Source organism: Mustela lutreola, chromosome X, assembly GCF_030435805.1.
Source record: "Mustela lutreola isolate mMusLut2 chromosome X, mMusLut2.pri, whole genome shotgun sequence".
In the NCBI taxonomy this organism is placed as follows: Eukaryota; Metazoa; Chordata; class Mammalia; order Carnivora; family Mustelidae; genus Mustela; species Mustela lutreola.
The window spans coordinates 43480841-43508189 of record NC_081308.1 but is presented as its reverse complement, the minus strand read 5'-3'; the positions used below and the strand labels follow the sequence as shown (position 1 = coordinate 43508189).

The 27349-nt window shown below is 43.7% G+C and overlaps 1 protein-coding gene across 4 annotated transcripts in view; it reads right to left on the bottom strand.

Annotated features, from left to right (window-relative positions):
- Window positions 1-1289: 1289 nt before the first annotated feature.
- Window positions 1290-27349, bottom strand: part of CLCN5 (chloride voltage-gated channel 5) — a 156622-nt gene continuing 130562 nt past the window's right edge. For all 4 annotated transcript variants that reach the window (XM_059156426.1, XM_059156427.1, XM_059156428.1 and 1 more), the window contains 10 exons: window positions 25782-25881; window positions 22218-22405; window positions 18768-18890; window positions 17692-17898; window positions 14769-14849; window positions 13782-14324; window positions 11760-11946; window positions 9959-10357; window positions 9582-9798; window positions 1290-8311 (listed from right to left, as the gene is read on the bottom strand). In XM_059156426.1, the coding sequence (XP_059012409.1) occupies window positions 8221-8311; window positions 9582-9798; window positions 9959-10357; window positions 11760-11946; window positions 13782-14324; window positions 14769-14849; window positions 17692-17898; window positions 18768-18890; window positions 22218-22405; window positions 25782-25881 (2136 nt within the window). In that variant the 3' untranslated portion in view covers window positions 1290-8220. The remainder of the gene's footprint in view (window positions 8312-9581; window positions 9799-9958; window positions 10358-11759; window positions 11947-13781; window positions 14325-14768; window positions 14850-17691; window positions 17899-18767; window positions 18891-22217; window positions 22406-25781; window positions 25882-27349) is intronic.

Sequence of the window (27349 nt, the reverse complement as noted above, 5' to 3'; positions counted from 1 at the left end):
TACTGAATTTTGTACTCCCACCATCGAGCTGTGTATGATGACGTCACCCATCTTGCCTCACCTGCCCTCTGACACGAGGTTCTCTTTTGACCAAAGTGTAGTTACGTCAATATTTTAATGATTGCACTGACATCTGGTGGTCATTCCCAGGTGTTTCTCTGGGCCTCTTTGGTACTAGGTGATGGATTCATCTGTATGTCATACTCCATCAAAGCCACTTTTATCTGAGCCCCACAGTGATCAGACATGACACTCTAATTCCCAGTAAGTTGTTGATTGGCAGGAACGCCTAGATGTATTACTTTTTTTCTCAAGAGGTATTTAGATTAGAGGCAGGGATGGTAATAGTGTGGAAGGGATCCCGTAAAATGAGAAATAACATCAGAAACTCAAATTTCTTTGTGGAATTTCAGGCTTATGAGGGAGTTATCTTTATATAGAGGTGTCCTTCCTAAGATGATACCAAGTAGGCCAACGGCCTTCAAGTTCTTGGTAGCAGCAAGGCAATGCCATTGTAAATGCGAAAGGATACCCACTGGAGAAACTCTGCAACAAAAGGTTGGAAACACAGTAAACTGCCTTCTTCGGAGTCTGGCTAACAGAAAGGGGAGGGACGAGTCACATGCAGGAAAAGGTATTACTGAATCCGAAGTCTGGCTTTCCTTTGTTTACCATGTTCCATGGAAGTGTGAAAAGGAAATGTCTGCATATTCGACCACCTCCCCAAAGAGTCCCCCTCCTTGGTCACTTCAGAGGGTTTTTCACCGGAGATATTTTAATCTCAAGACACCATGAAGAGGGTGCTTGCTACTAACCTTCCTTTCCACCAGAGGCCCATTTCAATCACCCACCCCGCTCCTAGTAAGGAGTGACTGTAGGCAAGAGGCCCGTCAAAGCCCATCATCTGACACCATTAAGAGCTCAAAAAGAGAGAGAAAAATAAAATCCAGCTCCCAGTTAATCCTCATGTCATCAAGAAAGTATCACCAACCTATGAGATGGGAATGTTTAAGGAGGCAGAAGGAACGAGGTATCTGGAGTCTTGGAAGAGCAAGCTGCCCCTCGTTTGTCTCCTTATGATAAAAAGGTATTAACCCATACTTGTAAAAATAATTAAGCACCTAATAAATCATTTTTAAGAAGCGAGCCTCCCAGTAGGTGTTTGCAGGTCCCTTTTATACCATCCTCCCTCAATCCTCCCCTCCCCCCCCACCCTGCCGCCACGCTGCTATGATCAGGGATCAGTAGTTAGAAACCTTGGGGGTTTCAAGCACACACCAGACACCAGGTAGGATAAGGCTGTGCTTTATTACATGCATAATTACAAATCTGTGCTAGGTGAAAATGTATAAAGCAATGGCGACCCGGGTTTATGCCACACAGAGAAAGGGCTGGATGAGCCCCTTAACCCTTCTGCCAGTGTCCATTCCATTGCCTTTAACGTGATTGTTTCCATCTCTTACAGTTTGCATAGCACTTACTTGTCAAAGTACTTTCCATTCATTGTCTCGGTTTATCCTCACAACAACCCTGTGAGGTAGGTAGGGCAATTAACGCTATCCCCATTTTGCCGATGGGAACACTGAGGCACAGAGCGGTTAAGATCTCAAGTCTAGTTAGTAGAAGCATAGGGAATAGAAACCAGGTCTCCTAACTCCCCAGCCCATGTCTTCCTTTTTAGACTATGTTGCTATGCATGACCAGGAAGCGAAATGAAGCAAGCAGTAAGCCACAGCTTTGGTACAGGCTGTGCCTATGAACGGGGACCAACCCCTCTACAAGCTAGAACAAAGCTAAGAAAGCGTGACGTAAGGCTTGGCAGTACTCGAATAAATAATCGCTCAGAACAGCTCGGCACCAAGCTCCCTATGCAACTCGGGCTGTATGAGCTTTGGCTGATGCTAGCTTCTGTACATGCCTGGCTGCTGCTGCTGTCTGTGCGTTAGCTTCAGAGGGACCTTTACCAACGCTGAGGACCTAAAATGTCGAGTCAGACGGGTTTTCTTTGGCTACTGTGGTAGGGAGCCGGCCTTACAAATGAGCGTATTATGGAGAATTCAGAGAGGGGCCTGTGGGCTGGAAACCGGCTTTTCTGATCCTCCTGGCCTCACCGACTCACCCAGTGGGTAGCAATTCTCCCGGAGCCAGGGGTGAATTAGAGAGGTAAGAGCGGGAGGCTGGCCTTGGTCAAACAGAGAAGAGTCACCGTAGCAACATCAATGTCATCCTTAGGTGACATGACCAGGGTGCTATCTGGCAGGCCCAACTCCTTTCTGGCCTGTACCGGGTTAGCAGCATAGCTCCAAAAGACAGTTTAAGAGAACAAAATACTACACACGTCGGATTTTTAAATCTAGAATGAAATCACTTCTTAACCATTACATAGTCCCAAAGGACCAAGTATACAATAAAAATGTACATATTTATTTAAAAGCTGAGTACTGAAAAGGCAGGGCAAAGGGCGAGAAGGGAGGGAGGAAGGGGCCACAGTAAAACAGAGAAGGGAAAATGAGCACTCTTGAAGGACCGTGTGTTCTGAGGTCATACCCAATGTGACCAGACTGATCATTCCCACCCTGATGAAACCATCTCAGGCCACCCCCTTGTCCCCATGTTGCCAGATGGCATTTCACTCACCAAATCCTAGGCCGTCTCTGACTTTCAACAGATTTGGACTAGTAGAAAATCAGGTTTAGCAATGAATTCTTCATATGTCCGCCTTGAGACGCTAAAACCCTTAATGCTCTCAAGAAACAGCCCTGGCTTTGGCCCCGACAGTAGAGCAGAACCCCATGTGGTCCAGCAGCTCAGAAGTGTCCTCCATTCTCTGTCCTGAGAATGACGCCGTCCCTTCCCCAAGGTCCACATTCAAAACAACATGCTTGTTAACAACTGAGAAAAAAATGAATCGGGGATAGGGAGAGGGGTAACCGAGGGAAAAAAAGAGGGGGGAGGAAGAGGAAAGAGAAAGAGAGGCAGAGATCGCTTTTTCTAAACCCTCCTATTTTTACACCATCGTATGCTGTTTCTGCTTTTAAAGAGGCCAAACTTTAAGCAAGGCATTCATTTAGTGAGTGCACACAGAGGCTGAAGACCCTTTGGCAGGAACTGAGAGGTAGGAATTTAGGACTGTGGGACTGGGCAGGGGGACCTGCGGGGTCCCATCCAAGAAACACAAACTCTGCACATCACAGACTTTCTTTCTTGGGTGAGTTGGCAAAATCGGACTACACAGTGGAAAAATCAATTCTGTTCCCTACATCGCTTCAAAACTTTGCCCGGATCCAGATGTTCAGAAGTGAGACCGTGGCCAGCAAACATTTGTGGAGTAACGTGAAGTTGCTAAGACCTACTATTCCAAGAACTTCTCTCCTCGGAGTGAACGACCAAAACTGAGGCAGAGCAAAGGGTCGCCCGGGGACCACTACATTAATTTCCCTGCAAGTTTACACGGCTCCCTGAGCTCTGATCCGAGAAGCCCTCTCTGTTTTTCTTTTTAATACACAAGAAATACATTCTCGGGAGGCTACAATATAGATTTTTTTTTTAAATGTCTTGCTATCAAAATTTAATACGGTCTACCTAAAGCTTCTCATTTAGGCAATGGCATGTTGTCACCGGCCCCCTTCCTGAGCAGATGTCTGGTCTCAGGTTAGCCCTCCCCATCCAAGCAGACTGCCTCCAGCAAAACATGGCTCAGAGCCTCTCCTCTACTTGCAAAGCCTGGTCTCTGAAAGACTACTTGACTTGTTCTCTACCCAGGTACATGAACAAACAGTTTATAAAGGCCCGATTGTATGGCTTGGGGTGTAGGACGGCCTTCCTACCACCATCTTGCAAGAACTCATATACTTTTTTACTAGGGGTTTTCCACTGCCGCATCTTCCAATTCTCTCTCCAGAGGGAGTCCAGGCAAACCCAGAGGCGGTTAAAAAAAAAAAAAAATCAAGGTTTTAGGACACTTAAGTTCAGGCCACATATTTAGACTTTTTTTTTTTTTTTAAAGAACTGAATATCCTACTTCCCATTTCCTTTCTAAAGCTCTAGTTTTTCTCAGGGTTTTCAAGAGCTCAATACTCTGTGTACTACCCTGAAAAAAGGTCCTCCTGCCTTCCCTGAATTTATTGGTGGCGATGTGGACGGACAGTCCTCAGCAAGCACTTTGGCAATATAAAACACACTGGTTATTTCAGATTCTCAATATTGTCTTCACTATCATCATTAAAAACTCAGACTTCAAAAATTGCACTCCTCATAATTAAAATAAAAAGATACTGCGGGATAAACAAGTTCACCATCCTCCTCATCACCTCACAAAACAAACCAAGATAGAGACCGACCCGGGACAGGCGATGCAAATATTTAAAACGTATAACATGCTCGATTACTCTGCATGATGGGACTCTGCTGCATGACAAGTTTTTATATTTGCTCCCCCCACACCTGAACGAGCTCCTAACATCATGGTTAAGGGGCGCCTGGGTGGCTCAGTCGGTTAAGCTCTGACTCTTGATTTCAGCTCAGGTAAAGATCTCGGGGTTGTAAGGGGTTTTGAGATTGAGCCCTGCGTTGGGCTCAAGGCTAGGCATGGGGCCTGCTTAAGATTCTCTTTCTCTCTCCCCCTCTCCACCTTTAAAGAAAAAGATCATGGGTAAGAATTACTTCACAGTCTTAAACCACACTAAATCCCCATTACTTTATCTTTCTCACATTCCAATGGAAATGGAGACTTGCTACAGAAATTTCTGTTGTGCTCTGCTCTTCCGGTAAGGGCTTCAGATTCAGCCTCTAATGCCAAAACTGAGCTGCTTTGCTGTTCAATCAGCAAATTAATCGTCTGCTCTGCCAGCTGGCAAATCCAAAGTGTCATCAATGTCAGATTATCCACCAGAGGATATCAATTCTGTGGATTATACCACCTCTATTCCACAGCTGGCCCAAGCCAGAAGGAAGCTGGGGCCAGAAAAGAGGAGAGTGTCTGAACAAACATCCGAATAGAAATGACCTTGAAAGTGGCCATTAGTTTGCATTTTCGGTCCCTTGCTTCCCCCTTCCAGTGGTCTAACCATGCATTAACGGTTTGGGCCTCTGTAATTCCTTACACTGAATATCTGACTCTACAAAGTATAGCAGCTAGACTTCTACAAACCTACCAACCCCCATTCTTTTCATGACTGAAAAGAATCTTTCAGATCTTTCTCCTCGGAAAATCCTCTCCCCTGAAGCACTTACTGGCATTCCTTTGTAGAGCCTTCCCTTGTGTTGGGCAATTTTCTTTTCTTTACGCCCAAACACACTCGTCTCAATTCAAATTAATTTTTAAATCACAGATCATCTAGTCTTTTGCCATTGAGGTATGTGGCCACTTGAGGCTACAGAGAGGCCTCCCTCCCTGTATCAGCTTTGTTTGTTGGTAAAGTCGGTCCAACTGCTGACTTTGCAATGGCAGAAAGCATTTTCCTTTGCCTGAAGACAAGAAACCCTTGAGTGTGAGGTGCAGAGCTAACAGTCTAGCAGAGAGCTCTAGCCACAATTAGCCAACCTTTGAGCCAAACCATAGGACTGGACATATAATGAATACCGTACACTATAGCTACTTCTAGCCTATGTGTTACAAGGATTCCTGAGAAGCTGAGGTTAATGAATGAGATTTATCAGGAGTGAGGTATCAAAAGGATATTATTCTCTGGAGGGCCAATCGGTGCTTAGCATCTAGAAAGTATACCTATACCTTGGCACAGTGTTATCTGATTTCTCAAATTAATTCTCTGAAGTAGCACCTTAACACTGGCTCATCTGTCTGAAATCAAAAACAGACCCTAGAAGAAACACAAAGGCAAACTCAGATGCCCTCCATAGCACTGCTGCACTATGAAATGCGACCAAACCTTTGTCTCATCAAATACCAGAAATACTAATGCTTCCTGTTTTGCAAACTTCAGCTGGACAGCTAATAAGAAAAGATAGGTAGTGAACCAGAAATATACAGATAAGAATGACTTCTGCACAATACACAGGGGCGGTTTAGCCCACGGCCTCATCTCAGATGAGGAAATCAGTGGCATGAAAGGGACAGAAGACATAAAGGGACTAAGTCATGACTATAACAGAAGATAACCTAAAGAGTTTTTTTCTCTTTCTCTAAAATGTTAGCATGATATACTTTAAAAAAAAGAAGAAACGAAGCAAAACTCTGGTGAGTGCCTTGACAGCTGAAAGATAAAAATCAATACAAGCCTTAGCTACCCAGGTCTGGGCAATAAAAGAATTTCAGATTTTGGAAAGAACTAGGGGTTAAAAAAAAAAATCCTAGATTCAGGGTTCAGCAACTTTTAAAATGAGGAACCCTGAGGTGTTGGGGAAGGGGAGGTGGAGGGAAGGGGAGGCTGTGCTGAGTGACTGCTGGTTCTAGGCTGGAAGGATGGTGCACAGTGCAGGGACGGACCTGCAGAACAGGAAAGGCTGAACTCACAGCCCTGGCAGTTGAGTTCCGCTACTGCGGGCCCTGGGCATCGGCACAGAGAGGGAAGGAGGCATGGTGGCAGCAAATGCGCTAGAGAGCAAAGCAGGCGGCTGTGCGCTACCTCGGGTCCCCATGCCAGAAGGTTGCTGAGCCCCAGTTTACAATTTAACTATCCCTGGGAGTTCTTCCTTGAGAGAGGAATGATTAACCAGGCATGGCGCCCAATCCCAAAGAGAGGACTGGGGACTGAGGAGTGGGAGGAGAAAAGAATGGAGGGGAACACAGGGTTGGTAGCGGGGGCAGCTGCACATGGGGAAAACAACAGAAAATGAAACAGGGCGTCGGTCGGAATGATGGCGATGATGGTGGCTCTGTGATTCCACCAGGTGTCCCTACAGTGTGATGTTTTCTACTGCAATAAAGGTGGTAGAAAATTGAGACAGGCACCTTTGCAATTGGATAAACAAGCACCTTTGGTGTCACCAGGCCTTGTCCACACCCCTGGGTCTTAGGATAGCTCTGCGTTTTACTTAGAATTCTAAGGAGCCTCAAGGGAGTTGCAGCTGCCTATCCTAATTCCAATGCCTCAAATAGATTTGAATGTACCCCAAGCCTAAATTCACGTTCACAGGGACAACACTGGCCTGTGTTATGCACTTAACACTGGGAGGAGGCATGAGCCCCCAGCTATTTTAGTACTGGTGGTCTTCACAAAGGAATGCATGAGTATGCAGATTCAGCTCAGGATCTTCCCTGGTTTATCAGCACGCAGTCTCGAAGTGATTCCCTTTACTATTCTTACATATTCCAGAAGCCTAAAGCACCATCACTCATGGAAGCGGCATCTGGCTAAGAGAATGAGTCAGGACCTCACAAGAAAATGTGAAATTCCTAGTCATTGATTTTGCTTAGAACTTTACTAATCATTCATTCCAAGGAAGCCGAAGAAATCATTCCTTGCTACTAACAAATTCATGACGAAGTCCTTGTCTACTGGCTAACAGATACCATCTGGAAAATTACCCTTTTTGCAGACAAGGAGAAAGTTCCATGACTTATCTTTGTGCACTTCAAAAGAGTACCAGGAACAAGCAAGCTATAAAAGTCAACCTCTCTAAATTCGTTTAGAGAAGGTTAACCAAAGCAGCATTGTCTTATAATCAGATATTAAAATTAACATACACATACACACACACAAACTAATAATGCTAAGTATTGTAACAGGAACAAGATAACATTTGAACTGAATTTTCACAGTCTGGAAAACACCATTACTATTTTCCTTCTGGCTTTCCTTTCTGTGGTTAGAAAAGCAAAGCCCCTTAGCTTACACTTCATCTTCCACCAACGACAGAGTCCAAAAAAAGTGACTTTTTCATGAGTTTCCTGCAGGCTATAGGTCAGGACGGTTGGAATTTTTCTTGCATAGTTTTCAGTGATTGCATATTGGCTAACAATTATGTTTTAAATTTTAAAAAAATTAAAAAGAATGAAACCAGAGCAATCTCGTTGACTCTTTCATAAAATCTTCCTAATGCAATATCACAGATGCCTAACTGTATTTTCTCCTAAAGAGAAGATTAAATTCCAGAGATTATGTAGTGCAACTGGTTAACTTAGAGGAAAGGGACAACACACACTAATAATATAACTTCACCCTCCAAATACGGGAAATGTGTTTTGGGTACCCAGTTAACAAAATACATCCATGGTCTGCAATGTCCTTCCTGTTTTATATCCAGCACAACCCTGTGATTCTAGTTGAAGAGAATGGAGTCAGGATCTTGGTTCGCCATCTGTGCTATATGCTTTAACACATCCTTTTTGGTAATGATTCCGAGCAACCGCCTGCAAGACAAAACGAGACAACAAAACAAAAATAAATCAGGGGTTAACATTCTCTGAGGGGACACCCTTCCACCCCAGTCCTTTGCAACTCTGTCTTCAACACCGTCCGGGCTTACAGCATGAGGCACTCACAGGACTAGGTTACATGCACCTGGCCAATGGGACTGCACTTGGGTCCCCAGACAGGCTGCCAGCATTTCTACTTCCAGTCTCACATCCTGCTATCTCTTGTGGCTTAAATATTCCCTACATATCTGAATCTTCTCATTTGCTACCCGGTTCACACGCTCCTCTTCCAGAATGCCTCCCTGATCTGCAGGATGGCAATGCCTGTGTCCTCCTGGCAGCAACAGCCTGACCTACACTCTTGTCCCATCTGCTGTCATGTGATACGGGTTCATGTGTTCTCAGATTCCCTAGGACATCGCACACTCCTTGAGCGGGGAGAAGGGCCTTTTTTGTGCCTCCTTGGCATCTAGCAGAATACCTTCTTGCATGAAATAGGGGATTCAGTAAGTGTTGAATGAATCAGTTAGGGAAAATCCCCCTGCTGATTCAAATCCTGCAAGACATCTGTTACAACATTTAGAAATCATACAGAGTGAAATTCTTATATAATTGCTGGATTAACATAGCATGCTTAGAAAAATCAATCCACCCTCCTCCACCACCTCCCTTGTTTTCCAATAAAAATAGCAGGGCTTCCTTTATTGCATGACAAATGTCCCGGGGGGGGGGGGACTGAAAAAAAAGTTTTTTTAATTAATTAAAAATAAGGAAATGTCCCAGAAAGACTGAGCCTTGGTCTTGAGAGTCAGAAGACTTGTGTTTAAAGCCTACCTCTCTACTGTATATTAACAGGGGGCCCTTGTGCAGATCTTCAAACCTCACAGAAACTTGCTTCTCTCATCTTCAAATAAGAAAAATAAAGGTACTCAAAGGACCAATACTATATATACATATACTACCTAATACCATCATAACTTCAGTGCTGTCTGTTCAAAAGGACACAGCTGTTTCCTTTGCGGGGAAGGGACTACATTATTTATAATGTGCAGCCAGTAGTTCCCATCTCTCAAAAACACTTTTTCCCCCAAACCCCTTTTCCATTCATGACGATGATAAAAGAAACACATCCATCTTCATTGCGGAGCTTCAGGAGGGCCTGTAAGTGCTACTGAGGGTCAAATGAATTGGGTTCTTCTCTCTTTCTCTCTCTACAGTCTCCTTCCTCCCACAATCCAATGTGCCTCCCCCAGGCTGCTCTCACCCGTTGTGCGTAACCAGGCACTGCCGCAGTCCCAGCTTGCGGAAGATGTCCACGACAATCTCCATGGGGGTGAGGTCGGTCACAGTGAAGGGGCTGAGATCCAGGATGTTCCGGAGTTTCAGGGTGGGCGGGGTATAGGGCGGCATGGGAGGAGAATGCTCGGTGAAATAAATGATGGACGTGCTCACAACCCCATCCTGTTTCTTCCGTGCATTTTCTATTTGAGAAGTAGGGGGGACAAAAGTTGAAAATGGAGGTGCTCCTTCTATCTTGATGGCCCCTAATTCATCCCATCCTCCCTCTGTCTCCCCACCCTTTGTGCATGTATTTATTTATTTCCACTATGGATCTCATGATCCTCTTTCTGAAATCCTTACCAATTGAAATAATGAGATCCCTTCGGAGAACAAAACCCACAAGTCTTTGGGACTCCCGGGACACCACCACTGGGAAGCCACTGTAAGTGGTTTCACTGATGATAGTCTCTACATCTTCCACAGTCATACTGTCCTGAGTAAGGACAGTCAATAAAGGATCATTTCTCCGGGGTTTCATCACATCCATTGCCAGGGTCTTATGGGCAAACTCTTCTTTGGCTTCAAGAAAGGGGTAACCGTTGAGACGAATGTGGGCATCATAGATGCCTTCCCGCCCAAGAGCGTCTGCCACCCACTTGCTTGTCATGGCTGCAGCCATCAGAGGCACAATGTACTCCAAGCCCCCAGTTAGTTCAAACATTATGACAACGAGAGAAACGGTCATCCGCGTCACCCCACCTGCAAAGAAACAGACATGGGCCACTGAAAACAGGAACAGTTCATTCATGCCAGGTAAGGGCCTGTGACAGACCCCCATCCAGGGACAGCTTACTTGCCAGAAACACTGCTAAAAAGAGGTCTCCCCTGTTAAATGCAACTGCATTAAAGCAAGTTTATAATGGACATGAGTTACATTTCTCAAAATAGTATCTACGAACATGCTAGAAGCCTTCTACATTTTTCTCCTTTTGTTTCTTATTCGTGCACTGCTTTCTCCCCCCTAATTATAAAGGTCACTGCAAAAGATATCCACAATTTGTGTAACAGTACTGAGAGGAGAGGTTCTCTGGAACATACAGGCTCTTGTGGGAAAGTCAGAAAACACTTTTTAAAAGTCAATAGAAGATGGGGCACCTGGATGGCTCAGTCGGTTAAGCATCTGCCTTTGATTCAGGTCATGATCCCAGGGTCCTGGAATCGAGCCCTCAGTTGGACTCCCTGATCAGCAGGGAGCCTGCTTCTCCCTCTGCCTTTCCCCCCACCCGGCTTGTGCTCTCCCTCTCACTGTCTCAAAATAAATACGTAAAATCTTTAAAAAAAAAAAAGTAAGTCTATAAAAGTCATTATCCATAAGCTCACTCCCTAAAATAAGCAGAGTAAAAATTCTGAATGACTTCTGTAAGTTTTTCATGATGTAAAAATACACGTTTTTATGTAAGTGAGCTCATATTACACATTTAACTTCCCACCATGCCACCCCCCACTTTATGTCAGGAACATCTTGTGTATTAACAAAAATTTATTTAATATTAAAAATATTAAATATTAGGATCACATTTAATAGCTACATAGTAAAGATTTTATTTACTTATTTATTTGACGGAGAGAGAAATCATAAGTAGGCAGAGAGGTAGGAAGACAGATGGGGAAGTAGGCTCCCCGCTGAGCAGAGAGCCTGACGTGGGGCTCGATCCCAGGACCCTGAGATCATGATCTGAGCTGAAGGCAGAAGCTTAACCCACTGAGCCACCCAGGCGCCCCTAACAGACACATAGTATAATATTACCCAGTTATACAGACCATAATCCACTTAACCAGTCCCTTTCTGTGCATATTTAAGTTGATTCCAACTTCTTGCTATCATAGATAATCCTGCAATGAACATTCTTGGGCAGAATATCCTTCTCCAAGTTTCTGATCATTTCCTTAGTATGATGAAATTTGAGAGTAAAATTGCTCCTCAAAGGGAGGAAAATAAGCTATATGATAAAGAATACTTCCTTAAAGCACTTGAAAAAATGGCAAACCCAATAGGAAATGGTCATTAAGAAAATCTGCAGTGAACCGTGTTTCAGATCATGCTTCTTTATTACATCACCTGGGTGTCTACTTCTTCAAGGTCAATGCAGACACTACTCACCTAAGCAGGCTGCAGCCCCAACCATCGCATAAAGGCCAGGGGTGATACAATCTGCTCCCTGACTACACCAGCTATTGAAGATGGCCCAGTCGTGGTGGTAATAAGCCAGCTGCTCCATTCCCACTCCCAAAAGTCGACCCGCTATAGCACCAACAGCCATGCTGGGGATAAACAGGCCAGAAGGTATCTGCAAAGAGAAAGCAACAGGTGCTTAGGGAGGAATGATGCACTCACCCCTGGCATGCGTTAAGGGCTAGAGGACTGACCCTCTGCGAAGCGAACAGGCCAATGACAATTTAACTATGCACTATGCTAGCAAGTGGCCATAAAGACATGTGTAACGCTACAGGGGCTAGAGGTTCTCTTGGACGTGCAGGCAAGTACGACTGCAAAGAAGCTTACCCTGATTTAGGGGTCCATCTGGCAAGAGCCTGAACTCTCCAGACCAACATAGAACTGGAGGGCAGAAATTAAGCCTTTCCCAAAGAAAAAGGAAAATAGATGGAATTTCTCACATATGCAGACATTTTCCCCATTCTGAATTCTCAGCAACAAAAATTCCCCTCTACTGACCATCTACCACGTTCTATGCTGGATACTCAATTGACAGGATTCCCCCAGTTCTGGACAGCCACCCCTGGGAGACAGGCATCATGATTACCCAATCACAAAGAACTCAAGGTTCAGGGAGGTGAAGCAACTCACCCAAGGTCAAGTTACAGTAAATACCAGTGCCAGGGATGAAACACAATCGGTGTTCCTAACCACTCCCATGTACTGAATCTTAACCCACTAGTCACATTAAAAGGATTGTATACAAGGTCACATTTTATTTTGTAATAGTATAAAGAAAGATGAAATGCTTACATTTTTTAATGCAGAAGTAACTGTGGTTGTGTGAGTATCCAAACAAAACAAAACAACCCCACCGCCACTACCACCAAAAGACCCTCTCAGCTGTCTCCCCCTCTATTTCCCTGACTCTTAGGATATCTACAGTGAATTCTCAATGTTCTGTGTGAAGGGAGAGAAATGATGACAAGGACAAAATGAAACAGCAGATTATTTTTAAATAGCCTGTGTTCAATTGTGAAATACATTTGAATCTGGATGGGTTGGATGGTCTGAACATTATCACTTTAAATCAAAGAATAAAGCCATGACAGGGAAAAACAAATCCCTCAAGCAGCACTGTAAAACTTTCCGGAGTGTATATTCAGAGACTATAATACTGCCTAAACTGAGCTGCGACATCTTCTCTCCCAGTTTGAACTTCCGTTTCCCTAGAGAAGAGAGAGAACTGACTTGGTAGTTGGGTGCCAGAGGCAAGACAAACAAATAACCTAGGGAGGAGAAAGAAAATACCTTAACAAATGTTCCTTTCTGATTTCTTCTGAAACATGGCAATGATAACAGATACTGGAAATAAAAGATGCTGGCCTGATGTCTGCTTTTGACAGTTGCAATATTAACTTGGGATCACCTGTGAAGTTCCTGATCCTTGGGCATTGATAACAACGGTAAAGAAAACATTGAGCGCCACTGGGCTGAACCATGGGACGCTGCCATTTTAGTGGTCAAAACAGTTGAATAACGGCTACCTCGTTTGATTCAATTTGATGTTTTGCTCTGTTGGCAAACTCTAAAGCCCCCCTATGAGGACCACAGATGTGGTGGTCAGATATTGCTTTAATACAATAGGCATGTGAACAAATATCTCACCATTCCTTTTCTAGGGGCAAAATCTGTTTTCCACCAGAAAGGAAAAAAAAAACCTTTCTTCTTAAATCTCATCACTGAGGTCTGCATGAGGCCTAAAAGTCAGCTTGGATGATGTTAGGTAGAGGTGCTACTGTCTAGGAAGCTGAGGACATGTTGGCGGGAGCCTTCTGAGGTGGGGGGATAATGCTGCATGAAGCCGGAAGTGCCACATGAGCTTTGAAGATTGTATGATGTCTTGGCTTTGCCCCCCAAACCCATAGCCACACATCTACCCACTGAGTAGCGAAAAAATCTCCTCACCTTCATGCCAAAGGTGAATATAGTGATGACAATTTTCAGTATGAGTGTCAAGGCCAGCTGCCACATGGCACTGTAGACTCCCACACCAGCCGGTCTGTCGGGCAGCTCACCCCCCTTGCTTGTGTTGAAACGGTTCTCATAATCACAGAGCTTGGAGGAGTCCAGAAGTCCACAGTCATTGAATAGCTCAGAAATGAGCTCACTTGTGCTCATGCGGGTGTATTCATTGGGGAAAGCCAGGATGGCAGTGATGGCTGTTACAACGAGTACCTCTACAACAGGGTACTTCCCCAGCTGAGTGGTCTTACGCTTCCGACACCAGGCAATGTTGGTGCGGATAAACAAAGCTCCCCACAGACCACCAAATATGCCCAGCAGAATGAAGGGCACAAGCTCAAAGAGATGCCAGGGGGTGTGAAACTCCACATAAAATAGAACCAGGCGGCTGTTGCCAAAGGGATTGATGGAACGTAGGGTAAATGCTGCCACCAAGGCAGCAAAGAACGAGCGCCACAGTGTTTTGAGGGGGAAATAGTAGCTGACCTAGAAGAAAGAGGGTGAGAAAGCAAACGTAAACCAGGACGCAGAAACAGTTTCAGGTATGGGGTGTCTGGGTGGCTCAGTTAGTTGGTCATCTGCCTTCAGTTCAGGTCCCTGGATCGAGTCCCGTATCAGGCTCCCTGCTCAGTGGGGAGTCTGCTTCTCCCTCTGACCCTCCCCACTGTCATGCTCTCTCTCTGTCTCTCTGTCTCAAATAAATAATAAAATCTTTAAAAAAAAAAAAAAAAAACAGTTTCAAGTGAACAGTTAGTGCTGTAGGAAGGAGAGCTGAGGACAAGAGAACTACCCAGAGAGTTCTGGTTACACAATAAATGGTAACACGTGAGCTGGGCGGAGCACCTCCAGTCTAAATGTCCCACAGACACGGGCCAGAATTCCTGACATGAAAGCAACACACACATTCTACAGACAGAAAAAAGTAGTTACCTCTTCTAGGCTGAATAACACTCCACCGATAGGCGCCCCAAAGGCTACAGATACGCCTGCTGCTGCTGCTGCCGACAAGACCTACAATCCAAAACTCAGAATTAGTCTTGGAATAATGACACCTTTCTACTGGCAATCACATTTTTAAAAGGGAACGTTAGTGTTTAGAAAACATTTTTAAAAAACCAACTATACATGCTCCATATCCAATGGATCAAAAATGAAGTTTAATTCATATTTACTTATTCAGAGAGCAAACGCTGCGGGCTACATTTCAAACACAAGGGTCTAATGCTTGAACAGGTAGAGGGTCTTTCCTCTATAATGAATCCAGGCATGGACTTTATTCCGAATCATTCCCCTCACACCCGGTACTCTTGATTCATTAACTGATTTTGAGTCTGTAGGCTTATTAACCACCTAAATGAAGTATTTTCAGTAACATATTTACATAGTGCTTTCTTTATTAAGGAATGCTTTTCTAAGTAAGATTTTAGAGATGGCTGTAATGATATAAAACCAAAGTAACAACTGGCTCACAGCCATTCAGGAGCTGCAAATCTTCATACAATAGGCAGTTGGGGTTTCCTACTCAGTGCCCTACTCCATCCCCAGTGACCAGTGGAAACAGAAATAGGGAGCAAACTGAAGCAATGAGAAGCAAGGGGATAGATTTTGAAAAGAAGACCTAAGTGTATTTCACTGAGGCCAGGAAAAGGGCTAGGTGGGAGAGGAAGAGGAAGGGGAAGACGCTGTCAGAGGGAAATAAGGAAGGAGAGAAAGAGAGCAAGTGATACTTAGCTCTACCTCAGTACATAGACACACTCATGCGCATGGAAAATGTGTAACCAACACACCAGAATTAATGGAAGGATAAAGTCCTTTCACTGGATTCTGGTTGCCATGGAGTGATAAGTGATTTGTGTTAGTATGGAAACTTTTAGAAAAAAGTTTAATAAAAATTAAGAGTTTCTGCAGAACAAAATGGTTCTTGGCAAAATAAACGGGCAGCTTTCCCTGGGAATGCAGGAAGGCGCAGGAAAATGAAGGGAAGGAAGGAGTGAGGTCTTTGGGGCTAGCCCAGTAGGACTTCAAAATTCGTGCCTATATACTGTCTTTCATCCGAAAAGGATGAGGACAGTCAAATAGGAGGATTTCAATGACTTTTCAGGATGAATTATGAGGAAAAAAAAAAAAAAGAAACATGATGGCTAGTTTGCTACAAGTTTTTGCTGACAGAGTAGAGTCTGTCCATGCCCTTCCTTCTCAAATCTGTAATCTCCACCATCTGCCCACTTTGACAAGGCCCTGGGACACAAAAGGGTTGCTGCCGATGGTGAGGAGGACAGGAAAAAATAACTAGAAAGTCTAAATAAACAATAGGAAGTGAACTCAAGATGCAAATATTCATGAGTCTAGTTAGAGAAATACATGCCATCTATACAGAGAAACAGCCCAGAACTCCCCTCTCATTTTACAAGGAACTGTGAGCAAAAATGCCAATTTTATGGCATGAAAGTAACCGGCCATCTATAGTTTCAAAGTCACTCCAACCCATGCAAAATCAGCAAGAATCAATGCTCTCCTCCTGCCAGCTCAAATGGATTTCACCTCTTCCGGCTTCTGTTGTCCATTACTCCCATCTAACAACCTTACCGGTTTCACACTGCCGTTATGCCCCGCTACCATCTGACGGTAGCTAAACAATCGACACAGATTTCCCTCTCCCTTTCCTGCTAGCCTTCCTCTCCTGCCAGGAACTTCCCCCCTTGAACTATCTAAATGTATTCCATATTTGAAATTTCAGTATCTCTGAGTTTCCTTCTGGGCCTTATGGTTTGTTTTGCTTCGTTTTGTTTTCCGAATAAATCACTAGGTTGCAATTTTGTGAAAAATCCATTATAATAAAATGACGCTGGCCTTGACCCATTTCATATGTGATTTCTGTGTAATTCAAAGAAAATAGAGCAAGAAACTTTATTTCCTTAAATCCTTCATTATAGCAGGATAAAAGTAACCAATGATGTGGAACATTTCTAAAATCTGTTCTTCCTCCGCAAAACGATATACATTAAGAACTGCATGAACATGAGAACAGCTATGGAGACGCTGTGGCAGGACTAATTTAGCCAGATGGAGGCAGAAGGCAGAGAGAGAGATCCTATACACGGAGAAACTCATTTAGCATGGCATTAGGTAGAAATAAAAGATGGAAAAGCTGGTATCTGAAAATATGCAGGGCTTATATTCTTTCACAGGAAAAAAATGACTTCTTTTAAAAAAAATCTCTTATTTTTGTAACTTATTCTGTAATAAAACAGCACAACTTGTGTAGAGTTATATGTATTAGAAGTTCTTAAAGTCCTTACTTCTCCCTCACTACCACCTCACTTTCCCACTCACCACCATGAGCAGGGAAATGTCACCACCAGTGGACGTTTTCAACAGTTTGGAGTAAAACTACTTTCCAGACGTTTTCCTTCTAGGTACACATATACATACTTTAAAAAAAAACAGTACTTGAATTATTTTATACATGTGTTATTCCACAACTGGCTTCTGAAATTTAATGATCTTCTGTAGCCATCAATCCACATCAACATACATAAGGCTATCTTTTTTAAGGACTGCCTAGTATTCTACAGTATGGCCAGAATATCGTTTATTTGATCGGTCCCGTTGATGGACATTGTTGACTATTTGGTTTTACCATGATATCCACAAATGCTGCACCGACTAGCCCCACACACATACCTTGGTTCCCACACACGCTTGGGGTGTCTGTAGGATAAATTCCTAGAAGTGGAACAATTGGGTCACAGGGTATTTGTACTGATATTGGTAGAGTCCCTAAATCCTCATCCCTAAGATCAGACCACTTATGCTCACCAAAAAAAAGACAATTCAGGCCATCTGTTATTACCTCTCTGCGCTTGGCTTCATTCTTCCTATATTTGTTGAAACAATGGCACAGGATGTTCCCACAGCAGCAAGCCACGTGCACTAGGGGGCCCTCTTTGCCCAGGCTCAAGCCAGATGACACGGCCAGCACCAATGTGATGGTTTTGATAATCAGGGTCCACTTACCCAAATAGCCCCTAATAATAAAACCGCTCAAGATAGTTTTTATCTGCAGGTCAAACACAGAGAGATTAAATATAGACTAGGCAAGTAAACAAGGCTGGGAAGCAATAATCTGGACCTCATTATGGAAACTGCACCTTTCAAATGAGTGACATATAAATGTTTGACCTACATGACCCCAATTTGGGAGGGAGCCTGGGAGTCCAAGAAAGCAAGAACTGTTCTTTAAGCTTTCAAGTTCCTTTCCCCCGCCCCCCAGCCATGTGCTAGCTGGGCAAGAGAGTACTGCAAGCATGAGAGTGTGTGTATTTGGAGAAGGGGAGGCAGAGTGGGAGGGTGTTTTCCTTACTTACATCCTTACAGGCCAGTAGAGCCTTGATTCTCTGCCAAAGAAATTTGTAACTATGACTTGGTCAGAAAACAGAGAGGGGGCAAGGTCATGTGGGTAACCTCAAATCTCAGTGGTTTTGGTCACTGTCAAGCAATCTAAGCCAAAAGTAGTCAGGAACAGGACTTCAGCCACCCCCGCCCCCCACCTTCCAGCCCTAGTCATACTATAGGAAATGTAGCAAAATCGTTTTATTTCTCCTGCTCAAACAAAGTTGAAAATGCCAGTACTTTTTCAGGCCAGAAACGTGGGGTCCACCCTTGATCTCCTTGGGTAGGAAGCAGAGAGTGGCTTTCAAGAGGCCTGATTCCCCAGGAACCCGCAAGGAGGCTAGAAACCCACCCCCTTTCGTGTCCAGGTGGCCCAGGCTGGGAGACTTGAGGGAAGACCTAGAGAGACTCCAGATTTCCTCAGGGTCTGATCCTGTTTCAGATTCGAATTGCAGGATACGCTGGAATACCTATTAAAGGCTCTTAACCAGGAAGGATTCACTACTGTTAACCGTTTATAAACCGTTTGAGACTCACCTCAGGAATTCCGGAGCCACAGGCATAAGGTGCAAACACTTTGACAAGAGACACGGCGAGGAAGGCAAATAGGAGAGCCCAGAGGACATACATGAAATAATTGACTATGTAGGCAAAGGCTCCCTAGAACAGGGGAAAAAAGGGAAGAAGCTTGTTTTAGCCCAGGCTGCCTCAGTGAGGCACGGAACACTGCTGACGAAAAGGGTTTCGGGAGAGGGGCTCGGGAGGAAAAAGACCGGTATCACATCGCTCAAAACGCTCCTTCCAAGATGGGCAGCAAAGCAACCCCTGAAACACTGTCAGCCCACTTGGAACCGAAAATGCGAGGCTTTGCTCCCTCCCAAGGAAACTGACGCCAGCTGCTGAGGATCGACAAGGAGGAGGAACAGACAGAACCCTAAGCAAACTCCGGTTCAACAGAGCTTTAAGCTTTCAAGTTCCTTTCCCCCGCCCCCCTCTGGGGGGGTTTGAGGGTCAAGTAGGTCTCATTTTATGTCAATTTTATTAAGAATCTTGACAGCTCTGTTATTGGCTACACATTTGAAGTGAAGACCAGCTCTACCTACCTTGGTGTCAGATTCTCACGGGAGGTTATAGTGTCGAAAATTCCTGAGCGGTTTCTTTAAAATACAGTTAATTAAGTTCTGCAGAGAACCACCACATCTTTGAGAGAATTCTGCTATCACAGACTCAGCAACAAGTAGATGTGAGCAGAAAGTTTCAGGCTCTGACCATAAAACAAAACCACCGAGATGCCAGCTCTCCCAAAAAATAAAACAGCAAGCCCTCTTTTTAAAATGGAGTGAATATACTTTCGAGACTGTCCTTCTATGCTAATGAATTCTGCCAGAAAATAAATCTAATTTTGACCAGTAATAAGGAGTCACCAACATAAAGGGCTGGCAAACAGTTACATCTTCCCCACCCCCCAACCCACCGGCCAAAAAAAGCTATTTTGAACATCAGGAGATCATGCTTACTGATAAAAACTGTAGAAGTTGAAACTCACTCAAATTACATGAAACACAAAACTCACTGTACTTCTGACTTCTTAAAATATAAAACATTATTAAAATAATTCACTGACCTAGACAAGGAGAGCCAAACTGCTCAGGGTTGTTTTTTTTTTTTTTTTTCTTCTCCTAAGTTATAGCTTTGACACAAGTTTTCCATTATTTTAGTCCCTCAGAGGAATAGATAATTGCTCTCTTGGCCTTTCAAATGTAGCTAGGGAGGAAGAACACTTTCCAAAGGGGGGAAACAAAGAGGGAGGGGGAGTGAAAAGGCAAGTAGCTAGAAGTGGCTAGGGGCACAAACCTGGAGGCTAAGTTCTTGGCCGGAGAACTCTTAGAATCTAGAAGACTCTCTCCAGGCAAGGATTTCATTCATTAAAAAAAAGGATGACCTGGGACGCCTGGGTGGCTCAGTTGGTTAAGCAGCTGCCTTCGGCTCAGGTCATGATCCCAGCATCCTGGGATGGAGTCCCACATCGGGCTCCTTGCTCAGCGGGGAGCCTGTTTCTCCCTCTGCCTCTGCCTGCCACTCTGTCTGCCTGTGCTCGCTCTCTCCCCCTCTCTCTCTCTGATAAATAAATTTAAAAAACATCTTTAAAAAAAAAAAAAAAAAGGATGACCAGAGAAATACGTCACTTGAGCAAATCTCAAGCTCCCGCTTGAGAGCTACAGTTGGACTACTTAAACACACACACACACACACACACACACACACACACACACATGGGGTAGCACAGTGGAGCCTTGCCGGAATGAACAACAGTTCTAGACCTTGACTGTAGTGGTGATAACACAAATCTACACATGCAGTAAAATTGCAGAGAACTACATACACATATACAAAGGTATACATACACACACATCTATGCACGTAAAATTGGTGAAATAAAATCTGTGTAAATAAAATTGGTGAAATAAAATTATATCCTTGTCTTGCTACTTATTCTCTAGTGAGAGAAGATGTCACCACTGGGGGACACCTGGGTGAAGGGTATGGGAGACCTCCCTTGTTTTGCAACTTTTTGTGAATCTATAATTACTTCAAAAATAAAAGAATAAAAAAGGCAAGGGAATCTCCCTCCCTCTCTCTCTCTCTCTCTCTCTCACACACACACACACACACACACACATACACGTTCACCCTGAACTCCAGTGCTTCTCAAAGTTTTCTACCCAAGTACTCCTAATCTAGGAGAGAGGGTAGGGGGTAGGTTATGTAGGAGCAGAGCTAAAACAGAGATTGTGTTATCTTAATAAACATGGGAATTGTGCATCTCTTTGTAATTCAGTGTAATTTTAGAAAAAAATATTTTTAAAAAACCCTGATTTTCTGAGATGGCACACAGCATTTATCCTGCGGTTTCAGCCACCCATTGGCATCCAACCTTAGCCCAGTTTGAGAAGAAGAATAGATCTAAACCCTCTCACACATATGGTATGTATCCAACCCTTTTACTGACCTCTTCCCCCGAGCCAATGCATACAGTCATTTATGTACATAAAGACTCTTACTTCTGACTTTATTATTTTCCCATCCTTCTTTTCCCTTGACTGTGTGTGTGTATGTGTGGGTGCATGTGCACCTGCCCATCCACATGCCCCATTTCAAATCATCTGTGGACCAAAGTAGGGATAAAAATGCATTTTAAATGTATAAATATATATCCTAGCCTAGTCTCAGTCACTTCACCAACAAGGTAAATGAGGAGTGAGCTGAGATGGCACCTGTTTCGGGTGGTAGAAGCCAGAAAGGAATTGGGAATTGAGAGCGGTTATATTCTGTCTTGTGTGTTTTTGTTTTTAGTAGGAGAGACCTAACAAATAGCCCAAGTGGTAATAGAAAGGGAAGGAACTGAAAAACAATGTTACTTTTACAGTGAAAAATATCTGCTGGGAGACAAGAACAAATGAAAATATTGATTTAATCTCCAAAGAAGACTACAGGCAATTCTACTCCTACGTTTCTGTTTTTTTCCTATGGAATGTATTCTAATTTTTTTTTTTTTTGTAATGTTCTAACGCAATGCTCAGGGGAAAATTACTTTTGGAGTGTATATAACAGACACATTTTTAACCCACTCTGTTTTTGTTAGAAATTATAGCATCCCTGTTGGCTGGCTCTGACATCTTTACCAAAATTATTAGAGAAGGGCAGATTCAATCACACTGCATACTAACAGCTAAGGAGAAACACCAGGACTGTTTACGAGAAGCAAAAACATTAAGTTACTATGTAAAGCATCAAAGGATTCCACGTGGCAGAAGTGAGGGAAATAGGGCCGCACTTACTCCACAGAGAAAGGAAGCTGGAGCGGGTTCCCCTTTCCATGAAGAGGAAAATAGGGGCGCATTCCACAAGTGCCATGAGTACAGTATAAGAAATTCAGTCAGTGTAAGAATAACGGTCAGTGGCTCGGGAATCTTCACAACACTGTACCTCATCCGTGCTGATGATAAGCTGGGACCAGCTGTTCCACTCCGGGCATTTGTCTCTGTCTTCGAAGGTGACATGGTCGGAGTTCCAGCAACAGTGCTCATGGTTAAACCAGAATCCTTCTGTGCATATGCCTTCTTTCAAGTCTGTCATCCAATGAGCAGAAATGTCTATCAAGCCAGCTAAGGAACCTGATTTGAGGTGAGGGAAGGGGAGGTCAAAGTTATTAAGAGAAAATGAGGGAAAAGGTGACAAAATAATGGACAAGCCATAAACCTTCTGGCTCCCCCTGCAACCTCTTTCTGATGTTCTGTCGGCTTGATTTCTACCTATCACCTCCAAGAGATTTTGCCTGTCATTAAACACCTATTCAAGAGGGGGTAAAAAAGGGAAAAAAATACCACAAAGCATTGTCTGCACTGAATACTGTGTCTGTAGAATTTCTACATAGGGAGAGCTTGGGGGAGGGCAAAGTGGTTGGGAGGGAGCAAGGGCTGAGTGGATTTGCCTTTTAGCTGATTTACAGGGCCAAGATTCTGCTTTGCCTCACAACTGATGGATCCTGAAACCCGAAGACAGTCAAGCTTATTAAAGATCATTTTATTCTCACTATTTATTTAAGACTGAGAAAATGTGAACTGCCTTCCTTGAAGACTCTTATGTGATCTTTGTTGAGGCTAGGGTAAGGGAGCTGACAAAGACCATGGAGAGGAGAGCTCAACCTTGTTAGTAATCCTGCTCCGTGGACAAGGGAACCTGAGCCAGGGCAGGAAGGCATTCGAGGCTGAGAGAAGCAAATTTGAAAGAGCACAGACCGTGACGCACATGGCAAGTGACATGAAGCTATAGACATGTCGAAGCCTCCCGAGCCTTGGACGTGACCATCCAGAAGTTTTCTTAGTGAAACAGGAGCAAACTATATTATGTGCAGAACAGCCACCAAAGGCAATTCTGAGAAAATGAATAGTGAATGGGGAATTATTTGCTCTGGCTAATAGACTGGTAGGGTTAAGATCATTACAGTACTTTTGATTCTGGCCTTCTCATCATTTCTGTCATCCAGATGAAGAAACTCTGGCATAAAGAAGTTAAATGGTCTAGAATCATGCTTTAGGGAAATAGCAACGACATCATAAAATTCACAGCCCCTGAATTCCCAGACTGTTCCTACATTCAGACACACTGCTTCTTGTTGCTCTGCGATGCCTCAAAACAAAATGCCCTGTGTGTACGAGGGAAAAGAAAAACATTCACTGGCCACCTAGTGACAAGAAATACATTAAAAAGTTGAGGATATTACGCCTACATTCCAACAGGCTGGAGGCCATGCCGTGTGTGGTGTGTGTGTGTGTGTGTTTGGGTAGGTGCTAAAAGTGTTAACAGAGGTTATTTACATACTTGAATAACCTACTCAAATCTAACACCTTGTTTGGCGCCTCTTGGCCACGCCCACCTTCTCCGCCTTCTCTTAACTGCACAGATTGCCCAGACTCAGAAAATTTACATGCGTTACAGAGTTTGGCTTGTTCTCTGGCTGTTTCACATGAGCCTGTCCTTATTCGATCTAACACCAGTACCCTCAATCCTATCCTCCCTCTTCCTGCTATTTCTCCTTTCCTAGTGAGCCCCTTCCGCGGTTACAAATTTTACCAGGTTTCCCTTCCTACAGAACAAAATGCTTTCCCCTGTTCTCATTACCATCCTAGATTCTGGCCCTTCTTGCCTTCCAATGGGCATCGAATAGCTCCGAAATCTCTACAATGGTTGCTTCGCCTTGAAATCTGACCCCTAGTATTTATGAGATAGTTTTCTAAGGTCACTGCTATCCTACTAACTGCTCAGCTATATAACCTTTTCTCAGCCCTCTTCCTTCCCTTCAGCCTCTTTGCAATACCTACCTATTGCATTACAGAACACTCGGTCCATCATCAGTCAACTCTAAACTGGCCAGAGGGGGTAGCATTAACACCCCAGACCACGGTTGGCAAACTATGGCCCAGGGGTCAAATGCGCCTTCATGCTTGTAAATGAAGTTTTGCTTGGTCTCAGCCACACTCATTTCTTTACCTATTGTCTATGGCTACTTTCGTACTACAGGGACCATCCAGTCCTTTACCAAAAAACACTGCTGACGCTTTCCCTAGGTAATCTTTGAAAACCCAGTTATGGCTGAGCCTTTCTTCATGTGTAGCAATTGTCTTGTGCTCTGTGGCTCGTAATCTTCACTAGGGAACAGCAGCAACAGCAGCAAGAGCGCCCTTAACAACTGTGGGCCCCGTGCTGAGCACTACGCATGCTACATCTCATCTACCTACTACTCTGTGCTCACAGCAAATGTGGACTACAGGTACTCTTGCTAGCCCCGTTTTACAGATCAGTAAACCAGAGCTGCCAACGGTTAAGAAACTTGCCAAAAGTCACAAAACTAGTAAGCGGCGGAGCTGGGATTCAAGTCCTGCGAAGTAGAGCCCGTGCTAGTAAGTCTTTTTATCCCATCTACCTCCAGGTTTCCCACCTAACTTCTCTTTCAGCTCAGTATTCCATCTTTTAATACCATAAGGATACAATCCTTAGCATCTCTCCCAGGCATTCTTGCCTTTCTGCTTCCTCCGTGGGAGGGGAAGCCTGCGTGGGAGCTTGCTTTAAAGCTGTGTGGGCTTATTAGCAAGTGCACTATTCCTAGTTAGACTGTGCATTATTTGGCGTGGCTTGGGAGGTTGACGGAGATGACAGGAAAAGGAAGGGACATCAGGGTCATCCCACTTGTTGGCCAGCATGAAAGAATGACATTATAAGTTTCTTGAGGGTATGGGCCCTATCTTCTTTGATGTTCTTTACCACCAAATGAGAGAGCAGATGTTTAAGAAATAGCTACAAAAAGCTTCCAGGAAGTTCTCTATCTCCTCCTAGGAACGCCATATAGTAGCGCTGGGTATGATACATAAACAATGAATCTTGGAACACTGAAAAAACAAAATAAAAAATAAAAAGAAACCATATGTAGTATGTGTTTAAAAAAAAAAAGAAAAAGAAAAACGGATTGTCTCAAGACACCTGGGAGCCTCAGTCGGTTAAGCATCTACTTTAGCTTGGGTCATGATCCCTGGGTCCTGGGATCGAGCCCCAACGTGGGGCTCCATACTCAGTGGGGAGTCTGCCTCTCCCTCTGCCCTTCCCCTGTTCATGCTCTCTCTCTCCGTCTCAAAGAAATAAAATCTTCAACAACAACAACAAAAAAACCTTGATTGTCTCTATTAGAAGAACTCTTCCTCAAGACAATCACTGAAAGGCAGTGCTAATAGCGCCTTAAAATGGATATAATACTTTATAGCGTATAAATGCATTTAGATACATTTCCTCGTTTAACTGCATTTCTTTAAGGAAGGGGAAGCAACTATTAGTATCCCTTTACAGATGGGAACACTGAGCTTCCTCGAGGTCCACCAGCAATTTATTTCATGTGGGAAAACAGTAAAAAACTGCACGCAACTCAGTTCATGATTTGGGGAAGGGCACACCACAAAATTTGGGGAGATTTTTTAAGAAAATAAACATAGTTTACCATACCTGATAAGAGCCCAATAAGTAGCATCAACAACCAGCCAGAAAAAGCATCACTCACACTGTGAATTAAGGCCCATGTCGACTCTTTGCTTTTATTGGTAATCTAGGGAGAAATGAGGGAAAAAAAATTGGCACACTCTGCACACATACTTGCTTTCTCACCTTTAAAGTACAGTAAAGAAACACAAAGACAAATCTGTTCGTTAGGCATAGAGACCAATGGTGGACTTACTTCTCAGATAATTCTGGGTTGAACTGACCTCTTCAGGAACTTGGGAGTTTTACCAAGCCTGTCTTACTGAACCCTACCTTTCTCTGCAGTATGGCAATGGCTCCGCGTACCTTTGTCAGGGATTCCCCATTCAGCTGCTAATACTCTATCACCTCAATTTGTTTTGCTTTTTGCAGTGGTCTCTGTCTGCCCTAGACATCCGATATTCTAAGGATGGTCTCTTGACTCACGGCCAAAAGGTTGATTGTTTTTCCAATCCACAAACATGGGCTCATTCCACAAACATGGGCTTATTTGAGTGGTGAAAGTACAGTGTGAGATTTCCTATTGGTGGGCTACTTCAGGTCAGGCAAGTTCCAAGACTTGCTCCCCACACTGATCACAGATACTAAATGATATCACAGATGCATTTCTTTATTTTCAAAAACCTGCTGGGAATGGCAGAAGGGTACCTGGGTGGCTTAGTTGGTTAGGCGTCTGCCTTGGGCTCAGGGTTTGGGGACAGAGCCCCACAACGCAGGGAGCTTGCTTCTCCCTCTCCTTCTGCCTCTCCTCCCTGCGCATGCTCTCTCAAATAAATAAATAAAAATAAAATCTTTTTTAAAAAATAAATAAATAAAATCTTTAAAAAAAAAAAACTTGCTGGGAATACTGAGGCTAATCAAGAAGGGTGCAGAAAAGTCTACATTTCAGGTGCTAGCCCTCTCAATTTAACCCTTCAGTGCCCACACTTCAAAATCAAGCATTCAGACAGCTTTGTCACTGTCCCCTTCTCTACACCTCTATTTCTTATCTTTGAAACTGTGACTTCGTTATCCCATCTTCATCTATAGCACTATCGCAAATAATGATAAATTACTAAAAGTTTTTAACAACTCATTTCGACCTATGGCTTTTAAGTTTCCAGTTTTAGTGCCTAAAGTAGATAAGGCGGTATTTTTCTCTGCAACAGTGTTTCCAGTCTAATGATGAACAGTTCATGCCAAAAAAATTCCCTTTTGAAGACTTGATAAACACATTCTAACTGGTTTTGAATTATTAGTAATTGGCATAATGTGTCTCAGATGCAACCATTTTCAGATAGTGGGAAATATGCCCTTGTCATATCCCAGATGACTTTCACAATGGAAGTAACATGCTGAATGACAAACTGAACTCTGAATTATGGATGGCAGAAATTCTAAAGCCTGCCTGATGAACTGGTATGACAGAACATGTGCGTGTGTGCCCAAGTAGCAGCAACCTTATGAAAAACAGCAAGTGTTTTTGTAGAGATCCCCTTTTTTCAGTTAGGACAGAAAACTCAGTGAGATGATCAGAAATCCAAGGAATACAGAGG